The sequence below is a fragment of the Rattus rattus genome, chromosome 9, assembly GCF_011064425.1.
Source record: "Rattus rattus isolate New Zealand chromosome 9, Rrattus_CSIRO_v1, whole genome shotgun sequence".
Lineage (NCBI taxonomy): Eukaryota > Metazoa > Chordata > Mammalia > Rodentia > Muridae > Rattus > Rattus rattus.
This window is the reverse complement of record NC_046162.1, coordinates 31,425,052-31,452,028: the sequence shown is the minus strand read 5'-3', so window position 1 is coordinate 31,452,028 and position 26,977 is coordinate 31,425,052. Positions and strand designations below refer to the sequence as shown.

The following is a 26,977-nucleotide window of genomic DNA, read 5'->3' as shown; positions in this document are numbered from 1 at the left end:
AGCAGGCCACTAAGATCTCAGGGCATTCCAGGGCAAAGGTCAGTGGCCCTTAAGAGATACCTGGTACCATATTAAGTTTCTTTAGCTATTATGGGGGAATTGTATGTAAATTATTACACAGATCTGAGCACTCTAGGGGAAGTGTCACCAACTGACTAGGACAGAGCAGGCAGTAACACAGTGTCCTCAGGTTGAGGCTGGCTGTCACGTTCCCCACACCAGAATAAACTATCTCTTAGTCCCTTTGAAGTGAAAGCTGTGGGTTTGTTTGTTGTTGGTTTTTTGTTTTGTTTTGTTTTGCTTTGCTTTGCTTTATTAAATGTTGTGATGGTTTGCATTTTTGACCCAGGGAGTGGTACTATTAGAAGGTATGGCCTTGTTGGAGGCAATCTGTCACGGTGGGGGACCCTTCTCCTAGCTGCCTGAGGATGCTCAGTCTGTTCCTAGCTTCCCTCTGGTGAAGATGTAGAACTCAGCTCCTCCTGCACCATGCCTGCCTGGATGCTGCCATGCTCCTCCTGCCTTGATGACAATGGACTGAACCTCTGAACCTGTAAGCCAGCCCCAATTAAATGTTTATAAAACTTGCATTGGTCATGGTGTCTGTTCACAGCAATAACACCCTAACTAAGACAAACACGTTGGTCTGTGTGAATGTATACACACATGTATGCACACAGGCTCGGAGGTGTGCATACAGCGACCAAAAGAGGACATCATATCCCTTGAAGCTGGAGACCTGAGTATTTTGCAAGGCACGATGCCTGTTACATGGGTGCTGGAATCCTAAGTCTGGTCCTCATGATTTCAGAGTAAGTGGGAAACTGTTTTTGTGTGGATGTTTCCATCGGTTAACCCCAATCCAGCTCCTCATAAACGCCCTCTCCATAACCTTTCCCCCAAACCACACAGGCTCCCACACCTCAAATACAGGACACTTGGGATCATTCTAGCAGAAATCAATACTCAGGCATATCCTCCTGCAGTCAAACCACGGAGTCAAGAATGAGTCCAGACACCCCTAGAAATGTGCTCGCAATCTATATCTGCAACTCTTCTCTCACTGCCAAGTGTAGCACTGAGCCCGGAACTGCCCACTCCCGCCCCTCTTGGCCCAGCTTTGTGTACGCTATGCAACAGTAGCCAGTCAATCCGCTAAAGAGGCTGGCCTGCCCAACTCCCTCCAGGGCAGATGCCCAGCAATCCTTGCCACCAGGATGTTCTGGTGTTTGCGTAGACTTAGAAAGTTCCAGAAAGGGTTTGTCAAGACTGCCCTTGTGCTGCGTCCATCTCCACCCTGGTGCTAGCTACACCTGTAAACGCCTAAGTATCAACTTGTATTTCACAGTTCCAGAACCTCTGATCTCCTTACCCAAAGGAAAATGTGAGGCTTAAGGCATCTGTGACCGCACGTTGGCAGCCAGTGTTGTAAAGGATGCACATAAAGAGTGCCGGGGGACAGCGATGTGCTCATATGTGTATACTGTAGTTCCGACTGGCTTCTAATTGGGGGATCACGATGCTCCTCCCTGAATAAACAACCCAGCCAGGCCAGCTGGATCCGGGAGACTCAGGGACCTCTCCAGGCAGAGCCTGCAGTTGTCACAAATGTAAAGTAATACGCGAAGGGCCCAAGGCCAAATCACACCCTTTGCAAGGGTACCAGTCTTTGACATTGTTCTGTGTAAACAGGGACCCTTCTGAATCAAGGCAGTAAGCCCTCGTGGTAGGAAGCACCTTTGCTTAAAGCTGGGCTTTTGTGCCAGGGAGCGACCCCTCTTCCATAGTTCAGACACAATTTGCAGGAACATTACAAGGAGCCAGCAGGCGCCAAGGGTCCAAGGTATCTCTTCGCTGTGCAATTAGTTACCCATAGCGTCTCTTTGCTTAGTCAGCCTTCGGAGCCTATGTTGTGCTTTGTGCCTTCTTAGGCAGCTGAAGTGGGGGGTGTGAAGGAAGGTCCAAGATAAAGAACCTCAGACTCACGGGGGAGAGTTCACCACTATCCTGTCCCCTCCTAGGAAGCCCGACAGAGAGCTTCAAGGCCAGATTCTCAAGTAGGTGCCAGTAGAGCAAACAGAGAAAAGGGGGAACACTCGCTCCTGGAAGTTGACGCGGAAAGTGTAAAGGTGGCGCATGTCCTCCACTGCATAGAAGGACACTGCTCCCACCTCAAGGTCCAGAGCCACCCTCACCCGCGACAGCTGCCCACAGTTGAGCTGCGTCCTCTCTGGGCTGGTCACCGCCCAGTATTGCCCATTGTTGAGTTGCATAGCCCAGACGCCCTCCTCGGGGGTAAAGGGTGTGAGACCCTTGCGACGCACACTCTCGCGGGCCACACCGAAAGCCCAGCCATCCTTGGAGCCCACTTCCACCTCCCAGTGATGTCGCCCTGAGGAGAAACCACAGGACGCCAAAACGCGGGTGTTGGTATCGAAGCGGCGAGGATGGTTAGGCAAGTCCTGGGCGCGCTGTCCTAGACGTACGCTCTTTAGATCCAAGGACAAGATGAGGCGGGGATTGGCCGTGTCCGGGTCCAAAGAGAGTTCCACTGAGGAGAGAGAAAAGGAAGGATATCTTCACACGCATTGCTTGCACAGTCTCTACACTCACGGTATATTCCCTTCCCGTCACCCGTCAACCCTCCTCCCTCCACACCAGGTGGAAGGTCGCTTGCGCTCTCTCTCTCTCTCTCTCTCTCTCTCTCTCTCTCTCTCTCTCTCTCTCTCTCTCTCTCTCTTCAATTTAACAAACCTGTATTAAAATCTTTAACGGACACTTATTTAAATTTAAGAAATAGAGTGGGCATGGTTTGGATCTCAACTTGAGCAGGTCAGCAAATCTGATTTCAAGGATAATTGTGGAGCCTTGACAGAAAGAAAGCCTGAGCTTAGGTCTGAGAACAGAAGAATCGGGAGTTCAAGGCCAGCCTCAGTTACACAGCCAGCCTGAGGCCAGCAAGGGTTATAAGAGATCCTGTTCCAAAACAAAGACATTTGGGGGAATTTGAAAATTAGTTACAAGAAGGCATCATCACTTTCTCTAGGTGTGATGGCTCTGGTTTTAGAAAGTCTGTCTCTCGTCTGATGTGGGGGTCCACCCTATGCACCTAGGAGGGAAAGGCAGGGGGATGTCTGTGAACTGGGAGCAAGTCTGGTGGTCGCAGTCAGCTCCAGACCAGCCAGGGCTGTACAGTGAGAGCTGCCTTTAAAAATACAAAATTAAATTAAATTAGAAATAGCTGTCTTAGGCTGGAGACATGGCTCAGAGGTTAAGAGCTCTGACTGCTCTTCCAGAGACTCTGAGTTCAATTCCCAGCAACCACATGGTGGCTCACAGCCATCTTTAATGGGATCCCCTATTCTGGTGTGTCTGAATACTTTAAATAAATACTATTTTAAAAATAGCTGTCTCCTTAGAGATAACACATTCTGAAATATTTGTGGAAACACAGCGTCTTTGTTTTAGTGTAAAACTGGACACAATGTCTGTGAAAACTGTTCACCAATTGACAGTTGAAGATACATGACATGAACATGTGTGGCGTGCATTATGCTTTTCTCTCTCCATTTGGGAGTGTTTGAAAACTGTCAAAACAAAAAGCTACAAAGTATACTGAGCTGTGAACACAATTGTAGGACTTCTCCCAGGCCCCCTGTAGTGATTTGAATGAGAATGGTTCCCATAGGCTCATATATTTGAATTTAAGTTATCAGAGAGTAGAATTGTTTGGGAAGGATTAGGAGGTGTGCCTTGTTGGAGGTGTGACACTGGAATTGAGCTGTGAAGTTTCAAAAGTCCAAATCAGGCCCAGGCCCAGGCCCAGAAGCCAGAATCAAGCAATCAAGTGCTCCTCCCTCTTCTTCTCTCCATCTTCCCCTCCCTCTCCCCCCTCTCCCTCTCTCTCTGCCTGCAGCCTGCAGATCCTAGCACAAAGCTCTCAGCCACTGCTATAGTACCATGCCTGTCCATTTCCAACCATGATGATCATGAACTAACTTTCGGACACTGTAAGCCAGCCCCCAGGTACATGATTTCCTTTATAAGAGTGACTTGGCTGTGCTGTCTCTTCACAATAGACAATAGCAATAAAACCGTGACAACGTCACCCTGAAATACCACAGAGATCAAGGCAGGTGAACAACCTTTGCCCCTTTGTTACTTTCTCCCCAGCTCTGTGAGATAGGCAGTGGATGATCAGCAGAAGGTAAGAGAGATCTGGAGAGCAAAGTGTAATTTCAACTACAGTAGCCGGGAAAGCCTCACTGGAAGGGTATGTTAGAGCAAAAATCTAAAGGAAGTGAGGAAGCCAGCTTTATGACAGGAAAATCTGACCCTGGCCGAGGGATGGCCAGGGCAGTGCAAAGGGCCTGAAGTTCGTATGTGATTGGTGCATTCTAGAAGCAGCAAGGAGGGCGCTACATAAGTCAGGACCTGATATGCAGTGAGGTTAGATCCACCGAGGGCTGAGGGCTTAATGAGTGAAAGGTGCCATTACTGGGTCCTACGAAGGTAAACCCTGGGCTCTTGCTTCCTTCCCTCCAGTGTTGGATCATACACCTCAGATCTCTATAGGCTCCCTTTGCTTCCACTGTCCCCCTGTAATGACCATAGGTTTTTTTTTTTTGTTTTTGTTTTTTTTTTTTTTTTTTAAACGCCTGTTAGACATAAAAATAGCTTGGAGTGGAGGAGGGGAGCGCCCGGGGGGGGGTGAGGAGGGACAGGGGGGAGTGGCTGGAGAGATGGCTCAGTGGTTAAGAGCACTGACTGCTCTTCCAGAGGTCCTGAGTTCAAATCCCAGTGACCACATGGTGGCTCACAACCCTCAAACTGAGACTTCTGTTAGAAACTGGACCTGATTTTCAGCTAAGATAGTCCTGGAGGTGAGAGCAGCCTTGTGAAGATAGGCTTACGACAGCAGTTAGGACTTCAGAGAACGAACATTGTATGGTGACTCTCGGTGTAATAAAATATAGCTTTTGTTATATAATGACACGTATCTAACACACACACACACACACACACACACACACACACACACACACACACACACACAGAAGAGGTCTTCAGCTGTTTAGATGTGGAGGTAAGAGTAGGTTTCATTCAGGAAATTGAGATTTCTCTGCCCCCGAGCAACCCGAGGCCAACTCATTCCTGATGCAGACCACCCTCTCTGCCTATGAGCCAAAGGGTCCCACTACCATCTGAGGGCTAAAAGATGTCAACCATGGATTGGGATGGGGGCAGAGTAACAGTCACTGAGGTGGACAGGCACAGGGTCAACCAACCATCTGTAAAGCCCTGAGAGACAGACTCTGGCAGGGAGCGGGTTCCCTACGTGGTCAGCCTTGTACTCACAGTTGTGATCACAATTCGTACCTTTCTCTTCTTTCTCCAGCTCTCCCTGGAGATCCTCTACAGAAAGACAAAGCACAGCAAATGTGTACCAAGTGGGAGACTGCCCGGCCAGGGAACTCCTCTGTTCCCACACTTATAACTTGTCTGACCCCAGATACTCCAGAGGCTGAGTTACCTGTACAGAGCCAAGACCAGAGAATAGGAAGGAGGGAACCCCCCACCCACCCAAGTGTCCTAGATCCTTCTTTCCCTCTATTGTCTAGAACTGGTCTGACCTGCCCCCTGCCCCTTTAGCTTTCTTCCTGCCACCAGTATTCTATAGTACTCCTATGCTACCCTATAGGAAGCAGGATGCTCAATCTGACTTTGCTAAGCCCCAACTCCTGTTTCCTCTTCTCAGTTCAAGAAAGACATAGCTTTAGGTCCCGTGAACTACCAGGAGCCCATCCCCCTCCACCCAACACCACCTGGCCCAGCCCGCACCCAGGCCCCTACCTTTGAACTTTTTCAGCAATCCTTTTAAGACGAAGCTCTTGAGGGAAACATTCCACACTTTATTCTTCATCTCGGATGAAACTGTGGTTGGCTTGGAGCTGGGCACGCTGCTGCACCTGCAGGACGAGACCCCAGAGGAAGTCCCAAGAACAGCATCCCACTCCTGCTGCTCCATGGTAACCAGGCTGGTGCTATAGCTTAGATACACGTAATCCTAAAGACCTATGTGATAAAGGCTTGATTGCCAACTTGTGTCCCTATTGGAGGATATCACAACTTTTAGGAGGTGGGGCTTGTGGTAGGGAGTTTACATGATTGGAGAACTGCCTTTGATGAGACTATCGTCAAGCAAACAATCTTATTCACTCCCCTCCACCCCACCTTCCCAGTTGCTTCCAGTAAGAGAAAACAGGAAATCCAAATTTACACAGGGATTCCCACAGCTAGGTAGGTGGGCCGTTGCCTCAAAAGGTACCCAGGTAAGGAAGTAGCAGTTGTCAGGTCAGAAGGAGAGAGATGACATTAGGTTAAAAGGGGAAAGCTTTGATGAGAGAACAAAGCAACTTGGAAAGGCACTAGAAAGTGTGAAGTTGGGGTTGGGGATTTAGCTCAGCGGTAGAGCCCTTGCCTAGGAAGCGCAAGGCCCTGGGTTCGGTCCCCAGCTCCGAAAAAATAGAACCAAAAAAAAAAATAAAGTGTGAAGTTCACTCACTTGCTTAATGTGTTTTTGAACTCCTGGAAGAAAACACGGAAGAAAATCAAGTCAACATCGTATAACCTCCATTCACCTTTGAGAAAACGTGACTGCCCCTTACCTGACACACAGAAAATAAGCCACCCCCCACTAAACACAGGTGACACTGGTTTCCAGCTGTGGCTGGCTACTGGATGTTACCACAGTCAACCTCCCTCCCTCACAGATATGCAAAGTTTTTATGGTAAAAAATATTCCCTGGGGCCATCTAACAAGACCCAGTGTTTACTGCTAGCATGGTTACCAGCCCAGACAAGCTACAATGTCTTTTTGAGTTTTGTTTGGTTGGTTTGTTTGAAACAGACTCTCACATCTAGGGTTGGTCTCCCCTTCTCAGTCTCAGGCTGGTCTCCATATGGAACAGAGGGTGGTCTTGAACTCCTGATACTCCTATTCCCACTTCCCAAGTGCTGGGATCCAAAAGTACACATCACCACACTGGGCAGTGCCTCAGTGTCTTTTCTGTCTTTTATTCTTTTATTTATTTATATATATATTTTTTTTTGGTTCTTTTTTTCAGAGCTGGGGACCAAACCCAGGGCCTTGCGCTTCCTAGGTAAGCGCTCTACCACTGAGCTAAATCCCCAGCCCCCTGTCTTTTATTCTTGACTTTCTTGTGGTTTGTGAAGTCTATCTGAATATGCTGGTGGCCTTTTGTTGTTGTTTGTTCGGGTTTTTTGTTTGTTTTTCTTGAGGCAGGGCCTCCTTACGAAGCTCTGGCTGTCCTGGAATTCACTATTTCCACCAGGCTCATCTCAAATACACAGAGCTCTGCCGGCCCCTGCTTCCCGAGTGCTTGCTTCGGCAGCACATATCCGAAAACGGAGAGCTGGGATCGAAGGCGTGTGCTACTATGCTTGGTCTGGTGACTACTTTTTAAAATTAATTATTTGTAAAAGTGTTCATGTGCATGGGTGTTTTGCCTGCGTGTGTATGTCTGTGCATCCCCTGGGCCTATGGAGGCCAGAAGGGGGTGTCAGATCCCATGAAACTGAGTTACAGGTAGAAAGGCTCTATAGGCCAGAGCATGATAAACGTGGCCCTGGAAGGCTTTGCCACCCCCCCCTTCCCTCTCCCTTGTGAACCACAGATTACATCTCTAAAGCTAGCCACCAAGGTCTACTCCCCTATTGGCCACTTCCTCCCCCTGAGGCTAGCCACCAAGATCTACTCCCTCTCCCTCCCCTTACTGGCTACTCCCTCCTCCTAAAGCTGACCACCAAGGCCCAGTTATCAAAGTATTCTGTCTAAGCTCTACTCCCACAGTTGCCTGACACTATAAAAGGGGCTCCTCACTCTCTTGCACTTGCTCCTGCTTCCTCTGCTCTCTCTTGTCCCTTTTGTCCCTTCTCTTCCCATTCTTCCCCGCTTTTCTCCATGTGCTGGGTCAGCCTCCACTTTATTTCTCTACCCCTCCCCTCAGCCCTACTACCCTCTTAGCTCCCCTTCCCCGTTCCCTTTATAAACTGCCATTTGCCTACAGCCCTGTCTCCTTTCCATCCAGAGGCCGGTGTTTGTCCTTCAAGGCAAATATCCCTTCCCCTTCTTCCTTGTTCTTTTCCCTTCTCCCTCATCCTCTGTCTCCTGTCTTTGCCTCTCATTCCCTGCCCTTTGCCCCTTTGTGCTGAGAACTTGGTCTTGGTGTGTCCTGTGTGACCGTGGTCCTTTCCTAGTGCTGAGCCACAAAGCGTGTGTCGTTGGGGATCAAGCAGCCAGTGCTCTTAACTGTTGCGACATCTCTCCAGCCCCAACTATTATTTCTTAATAAAATAGAATATCATACAGCACGTTAACGTGAATTACAGGTAGCTTTGTAAGGACTGTCTTCAGAGACTTTGGCCTCTGAATAATGTAAAATAAACTATAATGGCTTATAATCATGAAATTTTATCATATCCTGGCTAGCCTTCCAATCGCAGGAGATTCAGTACCCCTTCCAATCCCCTTTCTCCCAGGGTCTGGTTGTTCTCCAGTAGCCTCTCCTACAGCCGAGGACAAATGCCTCAAGGCTCTGACTGAGCCTGCGTCACCTGGAGGAATTCTATGTCCGGCTTCTGAGCTGTCTCCTGGATCTGGCTGCTGAGTTTGGACAGCTGAGTGATGTCACCCTCCAGCTGGGCCAGGTTCTCATTCTGCTTCTGTGTCACTTCCCGGGACAGTACTTCCAGTCGACTTAGAAGTCGACCCTCCTGCTCCACCAGGAAGGCCCGCAGGGCTTGGAACTCTGCCCCTACCTTCTCTTTCTCTGCTGCCATCTGCTTCTGTCATGGGAAGAGAAGTTGGCACATGACTTAGAGGGGAAGACACTTGGACAAGACATTAAGACAGGACTTGGAGGAGGCATTCTCCAGGGCAGGGTTGCTTCTCCAGTGAGACACACCCATACATGCATACTGCATATTAATTAAGATAGCTTTTTTTTTTTAAAGATTTATTTTATTCATTATATATAAGTATATCATGGCGGCTGTCTTCAGAGGGCATCAGATCCCTAATGGTTGTGAGCCACCATGTGGTTGCTGGGATTTGAACTCAGGAGCTCGGAAGAGCAGTTCAGTGCTCTTAACCACTGAGCCATCTCTCCAGCCCCCTGGCATCTCTTAAGACTTAGACTCTTCTACCTTAGTAACTGGTGCAGGGTAAACTGAGACCATTGACAAACTCTGACTGGCCCCGAGAATAAGTTACAGATTTGAGGCCTCTTTCTACAACACGATTAGAACTCTCTGAAAATGTAAAGATAGGGGTATCATATATGGCACAGCCATGGAGGAACAGAACTCAGTAAGCGAGATAGATTGACTGCAATAAGCTTTCCCTACTTTATTGGGTAGACGATGGAACCACATAGTAAAAGGTACTAAGTATTAGTGTTTGCTACTCAGAAAAAGACCCATCCAGACATTTTCTGTTTGCCTAGAGTGCTCTAAAACTGCAAACACTGCAGCCTGAAAGCAGACCATCGTATAATAAATGTGTCTGCTTTGGAGGAGACATTCTTTAGATTCTTTACATTGGAGTTCTAGGGCTGACAGTAAGAGGTAAAACCTGTTCTGTTTGCGCTTTCTACTTGTGACTGGACTTGTTAACATCAACCACGTAATGAAAAATCAAAACACATGATCCGTACTTCTCAGATAATCACTGGTCTGTGTGTGTGAAACCTGTATAGATAAAGAGGTTCCTGGTTATCTCTCAAGGCTGCCGAAGCAGTCTGCTGGTCAGCCAGAGCTGCAAGGGTCCCCTGACCACTGCACCTGACTCCTTATCTGCTTGGCTTCTTATCTCCTCTCCGGGGACACGCTGCCTACAAACGGAAATGCGACCTTGAAATGAGATAGATGCAAGGAGAGGAGAAGAAAGCTTCCTGTTAGCGGAGGTGGCAGCATGGCCGCTCCGCACCCTCTTCCCGTTATCGGACTCAGGGCTTTTCGGGTCTAGATGTGCTATTCTATTTACAGACTTACTTGTGTGGCAAAATTCCAATATAGTAAACAAGGACTCTGTGGCTATCACCAAGCAAGCACCCTGTCTTCATCGGACAAGCTCAATTATGAGAGCTCCTCTCCCAGCTACTAGAAGAAGGGAGATGGGTAAAAGGGGAGACTGTGGAAAAAGTGAAGTCAGGAGCCCTGGGTTCAGATCGTAGGTCCCAAGGCTTCTCACAAGACATCTGCCTCATTTCCATAATCAGACATTGAGCTGCAGCAGCAAGGAACACTTTAGTTCGCTCGCCCTGACCCAGTGAAGTCAGCACACTTCCAATTCCATTTCAGGGTGAGGAAACCCCATCCTCGTAATTGTTAAGCTAAGATTTTAAGGCAGGGTGGTCTGAATTTAAATTCTGTTCTTCTGCTAACCGTGAGGTGTTGACTCCCAAGGGAACAACCCAAGCAAAAGTGTTTCTCAAAAGAGCTCTCTGTCTCTCTGTGCCTGGTGGTGACTATCTATAAGTATAGCACTCAGGAGAATGAGGCTCTGCAAATACATGGCCAGCCTGGACTACCTAGCAAGTTCCAGGCCAACCTGAGCTACATAATGAGGCATAGTTGGGTACTGGCAAAGCAACAATAGTTCCTCAAAACATCATTCCTGTTCCTAACCACAAAACAAAACAGATGAATCTGTTGGTCTAGAAAGCTTACCTTCTGCGTCAGTTGACAGTGGTGAAACGTGTAGCCTAATCCCAGAATTCTGATGGTGAGAATTGTAACTATAACTTAGCACAGATGCTTGTGGTTTTTATGCTTATGAACCCAGCTTCAGCCCTACTTCACACTGCCAGGGAAACCAAGGCCTTGTGTGGTGTCCCTGATGGAGCAGTGACCGGCTTGTGTGGAGTGAATGATAAAAGGATTTGCAGTTTTACCAATAAGCCACTGGTGTATCCTCTCTCCTTCCTCCTGGCACACAAGACACAGTTAACAACACCACCTTTAAAAAACGGGAGCGGAGGAAGATGCGGAGGAAGGGAATAGGGGAGTGAAAACCCTGAGATCCTATTCCCTCTGTCTTGCCACAGGATGCCCTCTGTCTTGTTTTGGTTCAGTAAGACAGCTCTCGTGATGTGCTGGGGCAGCTATGGGCACCACCTCTTTAGGCTGTCCAGCCTCTAGAACTGTAAACCGAATAACTGTTTATTATTGTTGCTGCCTATATAGTCCCGGCTGTCCTGGAATTCACTATGGAGACCAGGCTGGCCTCAAACTCATGGATAACCATCTGCTTCTGTCTCCTAAACACCGGGATTAAATGCATGAGCTACCATACCCAGCTAAACTCTAAATGCTATTCTTTGGTTTTGTTTTTCAGTTTCTTTGTATAGCCTGGGCTCTCTGTCCAGGCTGGTCTCGAACACACAGAGAGCTGCCTGCCTCTGCTCAGGCCACCACCACCAGGCCTGTATTCCTTAAAAAGCATGTGGTTGATGATACTGTGTGACTAACAGACCAAGAAAACTGGAAACAGAAGTTTACAGTCTCGATGTTATCGACACTTAGGGCCAGATAATTCCTGGCTCTGATGGCTTCCCTCTGTATTCTGGGATATCTAACACCTAAGACCCCTGCCACTAAATGCCAATGGCACTCGAAGTGCTGACAACTAAAAAGCCTGTAGACAATACTGGATGACCCCTGGGGTAAGGGCACTTTTCAGGTGAAAGTTGCTGTACGGTAAGCAGAATGAGGGGCACATGGCTCAGTGGTAGAACAATGACCTGGCTGTGAAAGGCTCTACTTTGGATAGGCTAGGGGAGGGTTTGGCAAAGGGCAGGGATGGGAGGTGCTAAACAATGTCACCGGGAGGAGGGTCAGAGGCTTCGAAGTTGCCCAAACCATAGAAAATGTCCCCTTCATCCCAGATGCAAACCAAAGAACTATGTCCCTCTTCCTTGGAACAAAGGTCTGCATGGGTGAACTCTGTTTTGGGAAATGAATGGTCAGATGCACAAGTCTGGGCTGTCCAATGGATGCAGATAGAAAAGCAATTAAGAGTAAGGAGGGGTTGGGGATTTAGCTCAGTGGTAGAGCGCTTGCCTAGGAAGCGCAAGGCCCTGGGTTGGGTCCCCAGCTCTGAGAAAAAGAAAAAAAAAAAAAAAAAAAAAAAAAAGTAAGGAGAGAGGGCTGAGATGTGTGCTGACTGTTCCTCTAGACGCCCTGAGTTTGATTCCCAGGAACTACATGGTGGCTCACAACCATCTGTAATGGGATCTGATGCCCTCTTCTATAGTTACGGTGTATTCTTTTTTTTTTTTTTTTTTGGTTTTTTTTTCGAGCTGGGGACTGAACCAGGGCCTTGCGCCTTTAGGCAAGCGCCACCACTGAGCTAAATCCCAACCCCTGTTACGGTGTATTCTTATACATAAAATTTATCCTTTAAAAAAAAAATGGAAAAGAGTAAGGGAAGAGTCAGCCGTGGTGGCTCACAATCCAGCACTAAGGAGGTTTGTGGATCTCTGTAGGTTTGAGGTCAGCCTTGTCTATGTAGCAAGTCCTCTACTATAGAGAGAGACCTTGTCTCAAACAAGCAAACACCAATAATAACAACCACAAAGAGCCCAGAGAGGAGCTTGGGTATCTGAGCTCCATAGTCTCTCCTTCCCAACCTAAAGAATAAGGGTTTGGGGCTTCTATACCTTAGCAGGTCTAAGTCTGGCAATTCAATCCATAGATTTAAGCTAGTTAGATAAACCCAGTTCAACCCCTAGAATTTACCTCGAGTTCGAGTTCAGGAACTGACACAAAATGGCCCTTAGACCTTTCTTTACAAGCAGACAGCAGCACATGCACCCAACAAAAGAAACACAAATAAATAGATATTTTTTTTAAAGTAAGAGAGTTTTCCAGGCTTTCTCTCTAATTCCCAGCTTCATAAACAAATCACTTTGCCTTAAAAGGCACCAGTGGTTCCTTTCATTCTTCTAGCACCTTTTGTTGGCTAAGAACTGAATTTGTGAGGTAGAAAATGACAGTGACTCATGTTTGTCCATAGTAACCAAAACAAGTCCCCAAGTCACAGTCCTCTGCCAGGAACAGCTCCGATCCTCCTCCTCGGCACCAGCGTTTTCTCCTTTAAGCATGAATGGTTTCTCTGTGCAGTGTTGGCTGTCCTAGAGCTCACTCTGCAGACCAAGCTGGCCTGGAACTCACAGAGGTCTGCCTGCCTCGCCTCCAATGGACTAGGATTAAAGGCCTGTGCCACCACTGCCCAGTCAGGAATCTCTAATTTTTTTTTCTTTTCTTTTAACTTTATGTATACAAACACTGTAGCTGCCTTCAGACACACCAGAAGAGGACATTGGATCCCATTACAGATGATTGTGAGCCACCATGTGGTTGCTGGGAATTGAATTTGGACCCATGGAAAAGCAGTCAGTGCTCTTAACGGATGAACCTTCTCTCCAGGCCCAAATCTCAAATTCTTAAATTAAAGCTCCGAAAAGAAAACATCCCCGCCCCGCCCCCTTTTTTTCTGTGGCAAAACATGCCTCAGGCTCATGTGTGGTTCCTTATCGTGTTCCTACTTAATATGACATGTTTCTGTGAAGAAATACTAATGCATTCAATTACAAGATGCTGCCACAAGTCCTAACTGGTTTGTTAGGAATGACTGTGCACCCTAAAGATTATTTGAATATGAAGGACTTAGAAAATGGGCCCCCAGAGAGGATCCCCCTCCCTCTCCCCCTCCTTCTCCCCTTCCCCTCCTCTTCCCCCTTCCCCTCTCCCTCTCCCTCTCTGCCCTGGGCATCCACAACCCTATGCCTTTCACACTCGGACTCACTAGAAGCTCCTTGCTCTCCCTCTCCTCTGTTGACTTGAAAGCTTCATAGTCTTCCAGTACTTTCTTCAAGGCCTTCATCCTGGAATCCAGCAGCTCCTGTGGTATGAAGGAAGACATGGTGGTCAGAAAATTCTGGATACTCTATCATGTACCTTCTTAGAGCCACCCAGTAGAAAGCCAAGATTCTGCTCTCGGAGCAGGTGACCGGATTGATACCATCTCTGACTGTGGGATGAACATAGCCTTGCAAACTAAGCCTATCGGTGCAGAGCAAATGCAGGGGATTTCCAATGGCTGGAGGAGTCTCGCTTCCTCAAGGGCATCAGCCACGTGATCTGCGCCTAAACTCAAGACTCCCACATTGCTTCAGTCCATCTTATCTTCAGCTCTTCTCTCAAGCAACAGAAAGCATACTTGTAAGAGGACTGGAGCACGACAGGACAGCAAAGACTGGGGGCTGCACACGCTTCTTGTGCCTCTACCCAGCGAGGGACAAAAGTGCCCAGAACCCCCGGGCTTCACAGCTCTTGTGACAGACCACCTAATCCAAGACACCCCGCTGAGTTCCTCTTTGAGCTTAATACTTTGTGTAGTGCCACGCCCCTGGGAACGCTGCAGGAGTGAAGGGATGTGTGGGCGTGACAGAGACTTTCTCCTGGGCAGAGTTACCACAGCGGTTGGGGACAGACAGAAAATGTCAAGTCCCTGGGGCCGTCTCCCAGGCAGCCAGGCATGAGGCTCTGAGGGACGAGATGAGATGAGGGGAAACCACAGTTTAGGAAGAGAAAAAAGGAGAACGGGGCTCTTCTGTAGGACCCCGCCTGCAGTCTGCAAGGAGAGCTGGGAGGGCTGAAGCAGAGCCAGAGCTCCGGGACATCCTACACCCACCTTGGCCTCCTGCACTGCCTCCTCCAGCGGCAGCACGGCGTGCGAGCGGTGCTCGCGGGCGCGGTCGCACACCACACAAATGGCGCGCCCGTCGTCTTGGCAGTAGAGCTTAAGTTGCTCTCCGTGCTGCGGACAACGCGCAGCCGCCGCCGGGGCAGCCACCGCTGGGGTCCCGCTCTCCCCCGGGACCGTGGGGGGTAGGCTGAAGCGCCGAAGGAGTGAGGCCACCGCGGCCAGCTGCCTATTGGGTCGCAGCTGGCTGGGGCGAGCGGGCTCGCGGCACTGAGGGCAGGGCAGTGGACAGGGCAGCGTGCGGGTCACCGTGCCGGTCCCAGCTCCCGGACGCTCCCAGCAGCGCATGATGCAGGCGCGGCAAAAGCTGTGGCCACACTCGACCGACACCGGTTCCCGGAAAAACTCTAGGCAGATGGAGCAGGTCGCCTCGCCTTGGAGCTCTGCCGCCAGCGCCAGCGCCTCCGCTCCTGCGTTCGGCCCGGTCCGCGGCCCCACAGTCGCCATCCCTGTCCTTGGTACTTCCGAGCCTTGTGGTGCTGGGGCGATCCCTGGATGCTACCTACGGTCCAAGCTGGGCTGGGCTCCGAGTACCCAATGGGCGAGGAGGGGCAGGGCGGGCAGCGGGCAAGCTGAGACGTGAGCCGTGGGTGCACCCAGCTGGGAATGGAAGCAGGTGGTGCCCTTTTTCTGGGTTCCCAAAGCCATCACCTAGTCCGCGATCTCCCTTTTGTCGACCCCCCTTCCACTGCCTCTCGAGGCGGCCCAGTATGGCCCAGTGAGCAGTAGGGAACTGTCGGAGACAGGTGAATGTGCAAGACCAGTTGGGCACCGCTCTCAGTGGCCGACCTAGGCTGACCCTGCACTACAGGGGCAAAGGCCTGGCTCCCGGGGCGCGGTGTCTGGTTTCCCGCATACCAACTCATCCTGGCACTGTGCTGAGCTAAACTTAGGGTCTGGAATTTGGCTCTACCACCTCAGCTTGGCCTTTTGTCCACTTTTGTAACTACATCTCTTACAGTTCTTCTCCCTTTAATTTTGAACAAGTAATACAGCCATTTTTCTCATTTCGTTTAGTATCGTTCCACACCTACCCGGAACCCCTCTGGCTCTCTCCCCTGCTGGCTCACAGCTGGGTTCCACGGAGTAGTTTCTCTATCGCTTCTTTCTGGAGGCCACTAGGGTCAAGCTTCCTCCTCTGCCCCTCTCAAAACCTCTCTTGTCAATGTCACCATCCACGCACCCAATTCTAACCCAAAGTTGCAGACCTCATCTCTGTGGTGTCTGTCCTTCCACACACATAGCATTTTCTCCTCGACACTCAGGATGCTACAATCTCACTTTCTCTCCAGTCCATGGCCTCCCACTTTCTTCTTAGGTTCTATAGTTTCCCCACTCGGCTCCCTGCCCTGGTTCAGTTCCTGGGCCTCAGTCTCCACATTCTATAATGGCTTCCACCTTTTTGACTTTAGAGAAGCCTTTCAGAGCTGATCTCTCCACAGTATTCTTCAGAGCCCTCTGTTCAGACCTCACCAGTGGCTGCTAACTCTCAGGAAAGACATTGAAATAATAACTTCAAGGCTCTGCCTGCTCTTTGTACCCAGCTCCTACCCACATCTCCCTGTCCTCATCTCCTGTGACTTTTGGTGTTGACCACAATGCAACCCTGTGAGTCTTCTTGAAATTCCTATTCCTATGTGTCAGAAAGACTCCTGTGTAATGGCTCTTGCTTGATTCTCCTCCTCCATCATGGGACGTTAAATTTTCTGCAAACTCAGCTACAATTATTTTGAAGATAAGGAACTTTAAGTCGGTTGAAGAAACAAGTGAATCCCTGGACTAAAGAATGCCACATTTCAGGCACGGGGCGGTAGATGGGGAGCTAAGGCCCTTCTGGTTCACCAAGAACTCAGAGTAATGAAATGACATCAAGGACCTTGTGTTATGTGCTTGCTTCGGCAGCACATATACTAAAATTGGAACGATACAGAGAAGATTAGCATTGCCCCTGAGCAAGGATGACACATAAATTCGTGAAGCGTTCCGTTCCATATTTAAAAAAAAAAAAAAAAAAAAAAGACCTTGTGTTATTTGCTGGGCCTGGTGGCACTGGTGGCACAGGATCAGGAGTTCAAAGTCGGCTTGGGTTATATGAAACCCAGCTTCCAAAAGAAAAAAGAGTTTTTTCTGTGGACTATAGCTCTCAAGTAGCTTACTTATACCTTTGCAGGTTTTTTTTTTAACTTGATCATCTTCCCTATTCAAATATCTCATCTATATAAAATATGCAATCTAATGTGACAAAGGCCTCTTCAATATACAGCAGAGCTACTGACTCATGGGGACGCCATATTGGAGCAGTTTGATTAGTTTATGGTTGACCTGCCAATGTCACCCAGACACACAAATAGCCTCGGATTCCAGTGAGCCAGTCTTTGGGTTCACCCTGCTGATCTGTCTTCTTGCCAAAATCCATACAGTGTGATACCCACCTCCTCCAGGTCTCCTCTCAGATGCCACCTTATCCACGAAGCCTACAGACCATCACACACAGATTTTGTAACAGGGCCCCAGACTCAGTAGGCCCTGAGATCTTAGCACAACTGATTCCATGATGGAAGTACCATTCAGCGTGCAGACAGAACATTTTGCCAAATCTAAAACAAAGGCCCGTTCCATCAAAGTCTGAGAAAGTTCTGAGAAACTCTCTAAATATCCTAACCTTGTTTTTTAGCTTCTGTAGCTCTGCCTCTGGCTAATTGTTCTTGTTAACTGAAGAATGTCAACTCACAACATGTTTTTTTGTGTTTGAAAGTTCACCCTGAGGAGGGCTACACTGGCATCCTGCACACCTTAATGAAGACTTTCTATTGGCTTCTAGCCATGTGTGAGCAGTATTCTATGGTGAATTTAAGATTGTGCTTAGGGAGCGGGGGTTGGGGGACTGGGGGCCGGAGATGGTTCAGTGGGTAAGTGCAGAAAAAAAAAAAAATCCTGGTTCTCAAAACCTGTTTACAACTGTAACTAGAGTTACAGGGGATGGAGTGCCTACTGACCTCCTTAGGCACTCGTAGTACACATACATACATGCTGGCAAACACTCCTTCCATAAAATGAATAAGTCTTTAACAACAACAACAACAACCAAATCGAGCACTGGAAAACCCGCCCACCTCCTAGGCATTTTCCCCATTTAGAACGATTAACTTCGTTATTTCGTTTAAACACTTTATATTTTACTACATTATCCTGCGTTTAAAACAAAAAGCAAACGTATCCTTCTTTTTCGGGTCACGGTTCTATTTTGTCATAAGTGCCTGATGACTAAGTCTCTCTCAGTTTTTCCATCCACTTCCCAGTTTCTACTCCCGGGATCTGTCTGCCCTCTGTATCCCTAGGGGGTGACCGATTTCCTTAGTGAGGATCAGTGGAACGCTACGGAACAGACAAACAAACCAAATTCAATCTATGGTTAGGAGCTGTGAGCTATGCAAGCACTAGAGTACCTCTGAGGAAGGGACGAGAGAGCAGGTGGGGATGTAGCTCAGTGGTAGAGCGCATGCTTTGCATGTATGAGGCCCCGGGTTCGATCCCCGGCATCTCCAGGTGATTGCAGCTTTTGCCGTATACTTTTCTTTTTTTGCCTACTAGTTTCTGCGTGCAGCCAACAGCTGCAGCAACTCCCCCCACCCCCAAAGGGTTGAGCAGGCGAGGATTTGCTTTGCTTCTCCCAGCTCGGGACTACTCGCGACAAAATTTGAGGGTAAGCAATACAGTGAGATCTTAGGGCGTGTATATTTCCTTCCCAGTTCTGTGAGCTCCGCGGGAGAAAAAAGGAAACAGAAAATAAAAGGAAGTAAGGGGGATGATCAGACACCGACGGCTGGATTTAACATTTCTGAATTTTATTAGTTATATCAAATTCTGGTTACAACTCCAAATTTAGGGTTGACTTTTTTCCAAACGTAGGGATGGCGAAATAAAGTCGCTTTCTGCGCAGCGCCCGGCTAGCTCAGTCGGTAGAGCATGAGACTCTTAATCTCAGGGTCGTGGGTTCGAGCCCCACGTTGGGCGCAAGCAAACGTTTTTAAACCACGATAGGAACAAGACAACTCTGTACTTTCCAAATTCACACCTTACAAATGTCCTCTGCAAAACACAAATAAATGGCCCTCTCACAACTTAAAAGGAAAAGTAATGGTGATCACTTTCCGGTGTGGGATTCTTACTCTAGAGTAACAGTTTTATTGTGGCAAAAATGTTTGATATCTACCATTTTAACAAATGCTCCCCCCCCATCTTTATTAAATTGGGTATTTCTTATTTACATTTCAAATGTTATTCCCTTTTCCGGTTTCCAGGCCAACATCCCCCTAACCCCTCCCCCTCCCAATACTTTCTTTTTAAAAATCAAACCCTGGATCGTGGTCGTTGTGCAAGAACTCTACCACTGCGTTACATCTCCAGTCCTTATTTTAAGCACGTTAACTGTACAGCTCCATAGAATTAACTACATTCACAGTGCTGTGTCGCCTTCACTATCATTCATTCCTCTCTAGGAGAGCGGAGTCCCCATCGCCGCCCCACCCCACCCCACTTGGTATTTCTAGATAGAGTTCCTCTTCCTAGAACACCTTCTATATTCCAGGCTGGCCTATGAACTCAGAGACCCGAGTGTACCTCAATGCCTGACCCAACTGGCCCTTTTCATCTGTCCCCACAAAACTGTTTATCAAATATTAACTCCCTGAAAACTATGGCCCTGAAAATGCCATTCTACTGTCTTTGTTAATTCTATTTTTCCTGGAGCCATCAAATTTTATCAAGTGTGAGTTTGGAATCATCATGTGCGTGCACGCGAATGTGCTTGTGTGTGTGTGTGTGTGTGTGTGTGTGTGTGTGTGTGTGTGTGCACGTGTTGTATGTAGGGCTCCATTTAATTTAAGGCAGTCTCATGTAGCCTACGCTAGCCTATACTCTATGTAGTCAAGGTGACTTTGAACTGATTCTACTGAGCTCATCTCCCAAAGGCTGAGGTTACTACACTGCCAGCTAGCTAGATTTCTGCTGTTAACAGTCTTAGAACAGGTCATCTTCTAGGTTCTTTCACGTGTGTGTACTGTGTATTAAATTTTCTGTCCACTAAGGTCAAATAACATTCCATTTTGTGTCTATACCACAGTTTGTTTTTTTTTTCATCCATCTATTTTGGGTTATTGGAATTCCTTCCACTTTTTGTCTTGGGAGAGACTGGGGAAGGATTATCAATTTAGAAATGGGAGGGTTACCCATGTCTACAAAAACTACAATTAAATATAAACCCTGACTCGGCAAATCTCAGTTCTGGGAATTAATCCCACAGTTGCACAGATGCAACGGCATAAAAATAATACTAACTGCAAGCCTTGTAACTGGAGCGTTAATTGTAAAGAAAAGACTGGCAGCAATGAAAGCATGCTTAAATGACTTGTTGAATTATGATTCCCTACGTTAGAGTATCACACACTTGCCGTGTCAACTATCCACTTGAACAGTTTGTATTTAAAAGCGTTACTGGAGATCCAGGAGAGATAGACGGCTCAGGGATTAAAAACACTTGCTGTGCTTATAGAAAAGCCGAGTTTGGGCCGACATAGTGTCCGCACACCATTAATCCCAGCATTTGAGAGGTAGATGCAGGTGGGTCTCTGTGACTTTGAGGCCAGCTTGGTGTAAACGGACTCTGCTGGGGGTTAGGGGGAGCAAGCCAAACAAACAAACAAAAGCTCAAATGTGGTTCTCAGCACCCACATTCCGACAGCTCACAACCATCGCCAACTGGAGTTCCAGGGGATTCGATGCCATCTTATGACCTCCAAGAGCCCCAGGCACACATGTAGTGCACATACATAAACACGGGCAGTCATACCTATATACTAAAGACAAAATCTTTAAAAGCAGCCTTGTTGGGTAGGATATAGAAAATTATCACCAGATTTTGCATGTTTGTGACTATTGTCTAACTAGTCTAAAATTACTCCCAGGTTTTTTCAACCATCATTGATTTGCTTGTTTGTTTGTTTTGTTTAACTTGAGGGGATCGTTCTCCCAGGGTCTGCAGTGGGACTTGAGAGGCGACCCAACGATTCTCAAGTCCTCACTTTATTATTGTCTTGCTGTGTCACATCCGAGTAAGGGTGCAAGCCTACCAGACACAAGATCAGTGCCAGTCATGTGCCACTGTGCTGAGGAACATGGGAAGTAGACAAGGAAGATGCCAAGATGTCAACGTGAACAACATCATTCTACAGGAGTAAACGGGACAGGAAGAGAGGCCCAAGGACGGCCCAGAATAACCCAGTCCTCCACTGTATTTCTGGAAAAACAAGTTGGATTAAAATCACTGGGTATTTTGGGAAACCCTTCTACTTTACCACTGTTGCTGATGATAGTATCCGAAGGGTGGTGTTCATAAATGGGAAAAGAGTACCTACCTTCTTTGTGAATATTTTGTGATATTCGATTTACGATAGTTGAAAATATTAACACCCAGTTGTCTTGAGGCTTTCAAATTCTACTTACAGATATTGTTGGTTTTCTCTAAGATTACTGTAGCAATTTTTGAAACAGCAACAATCCGTTTGGTTGGTATTTTCCTTAACTACCTGTCAAATGTGTTATCCGGAACACCTAAGAAGCATCCTTTGCATGTGTCAAGTTGCAGTTACGAGGTCTGTATTTCTGAATTTTCACATATCACATGAGAAGATAAGGCCGGGAGAAGCTAACTAGGTCATAGCTAGAAGTGGAGAGATGCGTCTGAACCTATAGGCACCCTGTTTTAACCACTAGTTTATATGCTTAGAGACATAATGCTTAGAAATTCTGGGTGTGTTGCTTCTTTGTGATCCCCTGCATAAGAGAAATATGCACCTTTATAAATCTTGTGCTGATGCCAAGATTCTGAGACAGCACAGCCAGTGTTCTCCGCTCATCTTTCTATCCAAGCATAAAACATGAACAAATAATGTAAGTCATCCGAATCCAGATCCAAAGAAATATAGGTATAACTTTTCTCTCCCTCCACAGGCGCCACCAATCTCTCTCTGTCTATGAAACAGACAGACAGCTTCTTCCAAACCCTCTCTGTTTCTTCTCATGGAGGCCTCTTCCCCCAGGTCGTTTTGGATGATGGCTCACTCTCCCACTCTCCCTTTTCCTGTCTCATCTTCTGATCTGTCTTTCCCTGACCTCTACACTGTTTATGCCACCCTGTCAAATCACTATAGTTGTTATCAGTCTCTGACATTATTTCTACATCTGTTCACCACTTGTTTAATATTTGAGGTGAACAGATAAAGGTGAACTTCAGAGAGGCAGGGACTCAGTCTGTCCTGAAAGGCAGTGTTCCGTCACAGCAACAAAAGGAAAGTGTTGTTGTAAAAATATAAAAATAAAAAAGTAGTAGTCTTTTACCCCGCTAGCTCTGTACCGCGGTGCCCCAAGATATCTGCTAGATACCTTGGTGGAAACACATCCCAGCCACACACTTTCCTACACTCAAACTTTCACATAAAAGAACACACAACACAATAATCTTTGACCCAATCGGTAAGATATAATTGCCCACTTAAACATACAAAGCCCGGTACCATCCATCCCTTAGGAACATTGATAATAACCTGTAAATACACAGAGCAGAATCTTAACATCACCTGCCATGGCTTCTCCCCTCTCTCTGTCTCCTGTCTCTGTTCCAGTCTCCTCCTCTTCCTTCAAACTTCTCTCCCACCCATCCTTCCTTCTCCTCCAATGACAGGCCTCCGTCTATCCTGTACCTGCCCTTCACCTGTACTTTACAAATTCAATGGGGGAGGCTCTGGTGAGGTCACCTGATTCCTGAGTATGTGACAGGGCAGCTGTCCTTGGAGCAGTGGAATAGCATCAAAATACAGATAACTCCAGGGCAAACCACAACAGGAAAGGACAAAACAGTGTCAGGTCACAGGTTTATCGAAAGGTGCAATGTACCGATGCGTGTCTAGCATTCAGAACAACGGTAAACTCACAATAAGGGCTCAGTACTTTAATTTGCAACTATCAGTATTAACCTCTCAATTCACAAGTCTACAAAGGAGCACAGCATGAAGTCTACAAAGGAAAACATGCATGAACTGGTCAAAAGAAGATAGTAGCCAGTGAATGACTAGGGGAGGGTTGCCCAGGAGTGGGAATGGAGGTAGGGGGAGGCAGAGATGAAAGAGGGATGCTAGGAGACTGGAAGCGGAGTGATGCATGGTGTAGGTTCCAATATAGACCATCATTCCCTCCTCCTTCCCGTCTTTGTTCTCTTCCTTCTTTTTCTTTTTTAAGATAGGTTCTTTCTCTGTTGTCCTAGAGCTCTCTATGTAGAGCAGGTTGGCCTCAAACACAGAAGATCCTCCTGCCTCTGCTTCCCAAGCGCTGGGATTAAAGAGTGGGCAACCACTCCTGACTTCCACTCCAAAACTTCGAATTGAAAATTTTGTCTGGCCATTGGTAGGAAGCATATGCCTTCAATCCCAGCACTCGGTAGGCAGAGGCCGGTGGACCTCTGAGTTCTAGGCCAGCCTGGTCTTCAGAGTTAGTTCCAGGACAGCCAGGGCTATACATAGAAACCCTGTATCAAATGTCTTAGTCAGGGTTTCTATTCCTGCACAAACATCATGACCAAGAAGCAAGTTGGAGAGGAAAAGATTTATTCAGCTTCACTTCTACATTGCTGTTCATCACCACAAAAGTCAGGACAAGAACTCAAGCAGGTCAGGAAGCAGGAGCTGATGCAGAGGCCATGGAGGGATGTTACTTACTGGCTTGCTTCCCCTGACTTGCTCAGCTTGCTTTCTTATAGAACCCAAGACTACCAGCCCAGGGATGGCACCATCCACAATGGGCTGGGCCCTCCCTGCCTTGATCACTCATTGAGAAAATGCCTTACAGCTGGGTTTCATGGAGGCATTTCCTCAAGGGAGGCTCCTTTCTCTGTGAAAAGTCCGGCTTGTGTCAAGTTGACACACAAAACCAGCCAGTGCACAAGGCTATACAGAAAAACCCTCTATCAAAGACAAAAACAAATGAAAAAAAATTTAACAATATTCAAAAGAGAAAATGAGGGGTTTTGAGTGTCAATTAAAAACTTAGGTAGACAGTTTTGTAGACTGTCTGTTGAGGTTTATTTGAAAAACAAAACAAAATTAAAACTCCTAGTGAAACAAGATGCTCAATCACACGACCCTTTGAGTTCAAGACCAGCCTGGGCAACACAGTGATACTTAGTCTTAAACATAGTCAGATAGAGGGTTGGAGAGATGGCTCAGTGGTTAGGAGCACTGGCTGAGGACCTGAGTTTGGTTCCTGTCATTCACACAAAAGGCTTGCAGCCATCTGATACTCTCTCCTGGACCCCTCACTGTCATTCACTGCATGTGGTGCACTTACATAGATATTGGCAGACATTCATAGATGTAAAATAAAATAAATCTTTAAAAAGCAAATAAACAACACACACACACACACACACACACACACACACACAGGGGTTTTTATGTGCCGGTGTATGTGTAGATGGACAGTCGGACAATTGAACCTGTAATGTGTAGCAGGAGGTGTTTGTAATCTTTTCAGGTCCCCTGGGATCAAACCAAGAGACTCACAAATGCTGGAGAAGCACTGTTCTGCTTCATTAGCTCCACACCTTGTCATTAAATAGACTTTCCCAGGTGATTTTGGAGCCTTTCAACAGTTTCCCTAGGGAAATTCCAAGTGGAGATGCTTCGTGGGGATCTTGGGCTCCACACACCGCCTAGATGTTTTTGTTTTGTTTTGCTTGGTTTGGTTTTTGAAACAGAGTTTCTTTGTGTAGGCCTGGCTGCCCTGTTTGGAAGTTGGGCTGATCTCGAACTCAGGGATCTGCCTGTCTCTGCTCCTGAGTGCTGAGATTAAAGGCGTGCACCATCACCGTGTGGTTCATGGTTTTTACACTTTAGTGAAAACACACAGAAACTCAACCTCCTTCAACAGTACCCCCCAACAGAGAACAGAGAAAAGGACAGATAAGCCAAAACATTAATGACTGCCTGGCAACAAGGGTGCTTTCAGATTGCCAGCGCTAAAAAGACAAAGGGCACAGTGTACTAAGGTGCCGGCTGATACAAGCTGCTACAATTTAAACAGCAAAAAGAGTTTTTTTTATTTTTAAATTTATTTTTTTTACTCACTTTATATCCTGATCGCATCCCCCGTCCTCTATTCTCTGTCCTACCCTAACAAATCCCCCCCCCCATGCCTCCTCCTTTTTTCTAAGGAGATCCCCCTGCCCCACCCTCACCACCTCCTACCTATGTGTACCACCCCATCCTTGGACTTCTAGTCCCAGCAGTACTGTGCACATCCTCTCCCACTGAAGCCCAACCAGGCAATCCAGGTAGGTAGGGGGAAGGCGATCAGTATGTTGACTAGGGAGGGCTTTGAACCTGTAGTGACATCCCCCCTGCTGAGACTCTAGGCATGCTCCACCCACACCTAACTAAAAAGATCTGTTAGTTGGTTAAAGGGAGACAAATGTGCTATTGTGCTGTTGGAGGCCCTCTCTGTCTCTTGGGACCTTTCTCACTTTTCCTCGATAACCCTAAACTCACTCTGCTAAAATTAAAAAGAAAGAAAGAAAGAAGAGAGAGAGAGAGAGAGAGAGAGAGAGAGAGAGAGAGAGAGAGAGAGAGAGAGAGAGAGAAAAGAAGAGTGTAGGAAGGTTGTATATATTGTCATTTAAAAGACAAAAGACAAATGACTCAAAAGTGACAGCTACCTGTAAGGGCTGTTGGGAGTCCCAGCTGATTGATGGTGTTAGCTCTGTTTATTTTCTCATCGATTTACTTCCTGTCTCCACGTGGAAGATCACTGAAAACTGCCTTATGTTAGTTACCTGGGACATCAATTAAATCCAATCGAGTAAGATTGATAAAGGGGTGAGTGATGGGATCCCGAGGTCCCAAAGTTCCAGTATGGGCTAAGTAGGTCAGCTGGATGGGGAGCTGAGGATACCTTGGTAGTCCAGAGTCTGGGGTAAGGGATGGACACACTTCTAATAAACCTAAAAGGAAAAGGGAAAAATGGCGTAAGCAGAGGAACTCCGAGATAATTCTCAAAACGAGTCTAGGATCTTTGCCTTCTCTGTTTTTTTTTTTTTGTTTTGTTTTGTTTTGTTTTGTTTTGTTTTGTTTTTTAAAAAGCCTCTTCTGGATCCTGGACTTAGTGATCTGTAGTTCAGAGCAGTGACTGAGCCATGAGCACCTTGTTGGTGTAGTTTGGCAGAAAGTGTGCTAATGCTAGTGGCCCGAGCAGTTTTGCCACCACTGGGCTGATATGGATCATGCTGTGCCTGAACTTCGGATGTGTGGATCTTTAAGGAGGATTGCGTCGCTGATTACTTCGGTGAATGTTTTGTGTGACTTTAAAGTGCGACAGTACTGCCGGGAGACAAATTGCCTAGCGCACGAGTACGGTGTGTGAAGACATTGTGGGAGCAGACTGAGCTGTCGTGTCCACACAACGGAGGGATCCCCCTATCCAGACGTCTGGTTGGGGGAATCAGAGGTCACGCTGGCTGCGGAGTTGAGTTTCCTCGTGGCGGTTGAGACCTCCTCTCAATTCACCTGTCCCCAACTGCAGGTAAGGATGACCAAAGAGGGAGAGGCTGAAGCCAGGATAGTTTCGGAACCTGAGCGGACAGCAGGAGATAGCAAGGGAGACAGACGCCACTGGGACACCGTGGACCAGAGGTGGGTGTGACCAAGCTGGCTCATCCTACCGCTTGTCCCCTAGCCAGCAATCGCTAATTGCCCAACGCATCTCGTAATGGTGGCGGTAAACGGAGATGGATGGAAAAGTTCCTGCGAGGGAGCGGCGATGCACTGTGTGGGTGTGGTGGCTATCCCTGCGGCCACCTCTCCTGTGAGCATCTTCCGCAGATTGGACTTCCAACGCACATTTCCAAAGAAACTGCCGCTCTGGTAATGTGCTTCCTTTTGTGGATGCACGGCGTACCTGTCGCGCTGGATCCGCTAGGATTCAAAGTCTAATGACAAAAAGACCACCTCTTGTACCCTGAGGCCTAGGATCAGGTAACTCACTCTCTCCTTCTCTCCCCTCTCTCTCTCCTCTTGCCCCCTC

At 47.5% G+C, this 26,977-nt stretch overlaps 1 protein-coding gene and 3 non-coding genes across 4 annotated transcripts; 3 read left to right on the top strand and 1 right to left on the bottom strand.

Moving 5' to 3' along the window:
- Window positions 1-1,499: 1,499 nt before the first annotated feature.
- Window positions 1,500-15,334, bottom strand: Trim7 (tripartite motif containing 7). The gene is made up of 7 exons (XM_032913738.1): window positions 14,780-15,334; window positions 13,892-13,987; window positions 8,638-8,868; window positions 6,566-6,588; window positions 5,854-5,969; window positions 5,380-5,415; window positions 1,500-2,551 (listed from the first exon to the last, which is right to left on the bottom strand). Exons 1-7 carry the CDS (start codon window positions 15,296-15,298, stop codon window positions 2,040-2,042), a joined length of 1,533 nt encoding a protein of 510 aa, XP_032769629.1. The 5' UTR covers window positions 15,299-15,334; the 3' UTR covers window positions 1,500-2,039.
- Window positions 15,335-16,737: 1,403 nt separating this feature from the next.
- On the top strand, window positions 16,738-16,849 carry LOC116910765. The gene has a single exon (XR_004389274.1). It is a non-coding gene; the product is annotated as a U6 spliceosomal RNA (small nuclear RNA).
- A 1,475-nt stretch (window positions 16,850-18,324) lies between these two features.
- Trnaa-ugc lies at window positions 18,325-18,396 on the top strand. The gene has a single exon. It is a non-coding gene; the product is annotated as a tRNA-Ala (tRNA).
- Window positions 18,397-18,792: 396 nt separating this feature from the next.
- Trnak-cuu lies at window positions 18,793-18,865 on the top strand. Its single transcript has one exon. It is a non-coding gene; the product is annotated as a tRNA-Lys (tRNA).
- Window positions 18,866-26,977: the final 8,112 nt, after the last annotated feature.

Coding starts and splice junctions, on each gene's coding strand:
- Trim7 (XM_032913738.1), bottom strand. CDS start 15,298: ATGGCGACTGTGGGGCCGCGGACCGGGCCGAACGCAGGAGCGGAGGCG. Junction 8,869..13,891: donor GGGAGAGCAAGGAGCTTCTA/GTGAGTCCGAGT, acceptor TTCCCATGACAG/AAGCAGATGGCAGCAGAGAA. Junction 6,589..8,637: donor CGGACATAGAATTCCTCCAG/GTGACGCAGGCT, acceptor GTTTTCTTCCAG/GAGTTCAAAAACACATTAAG.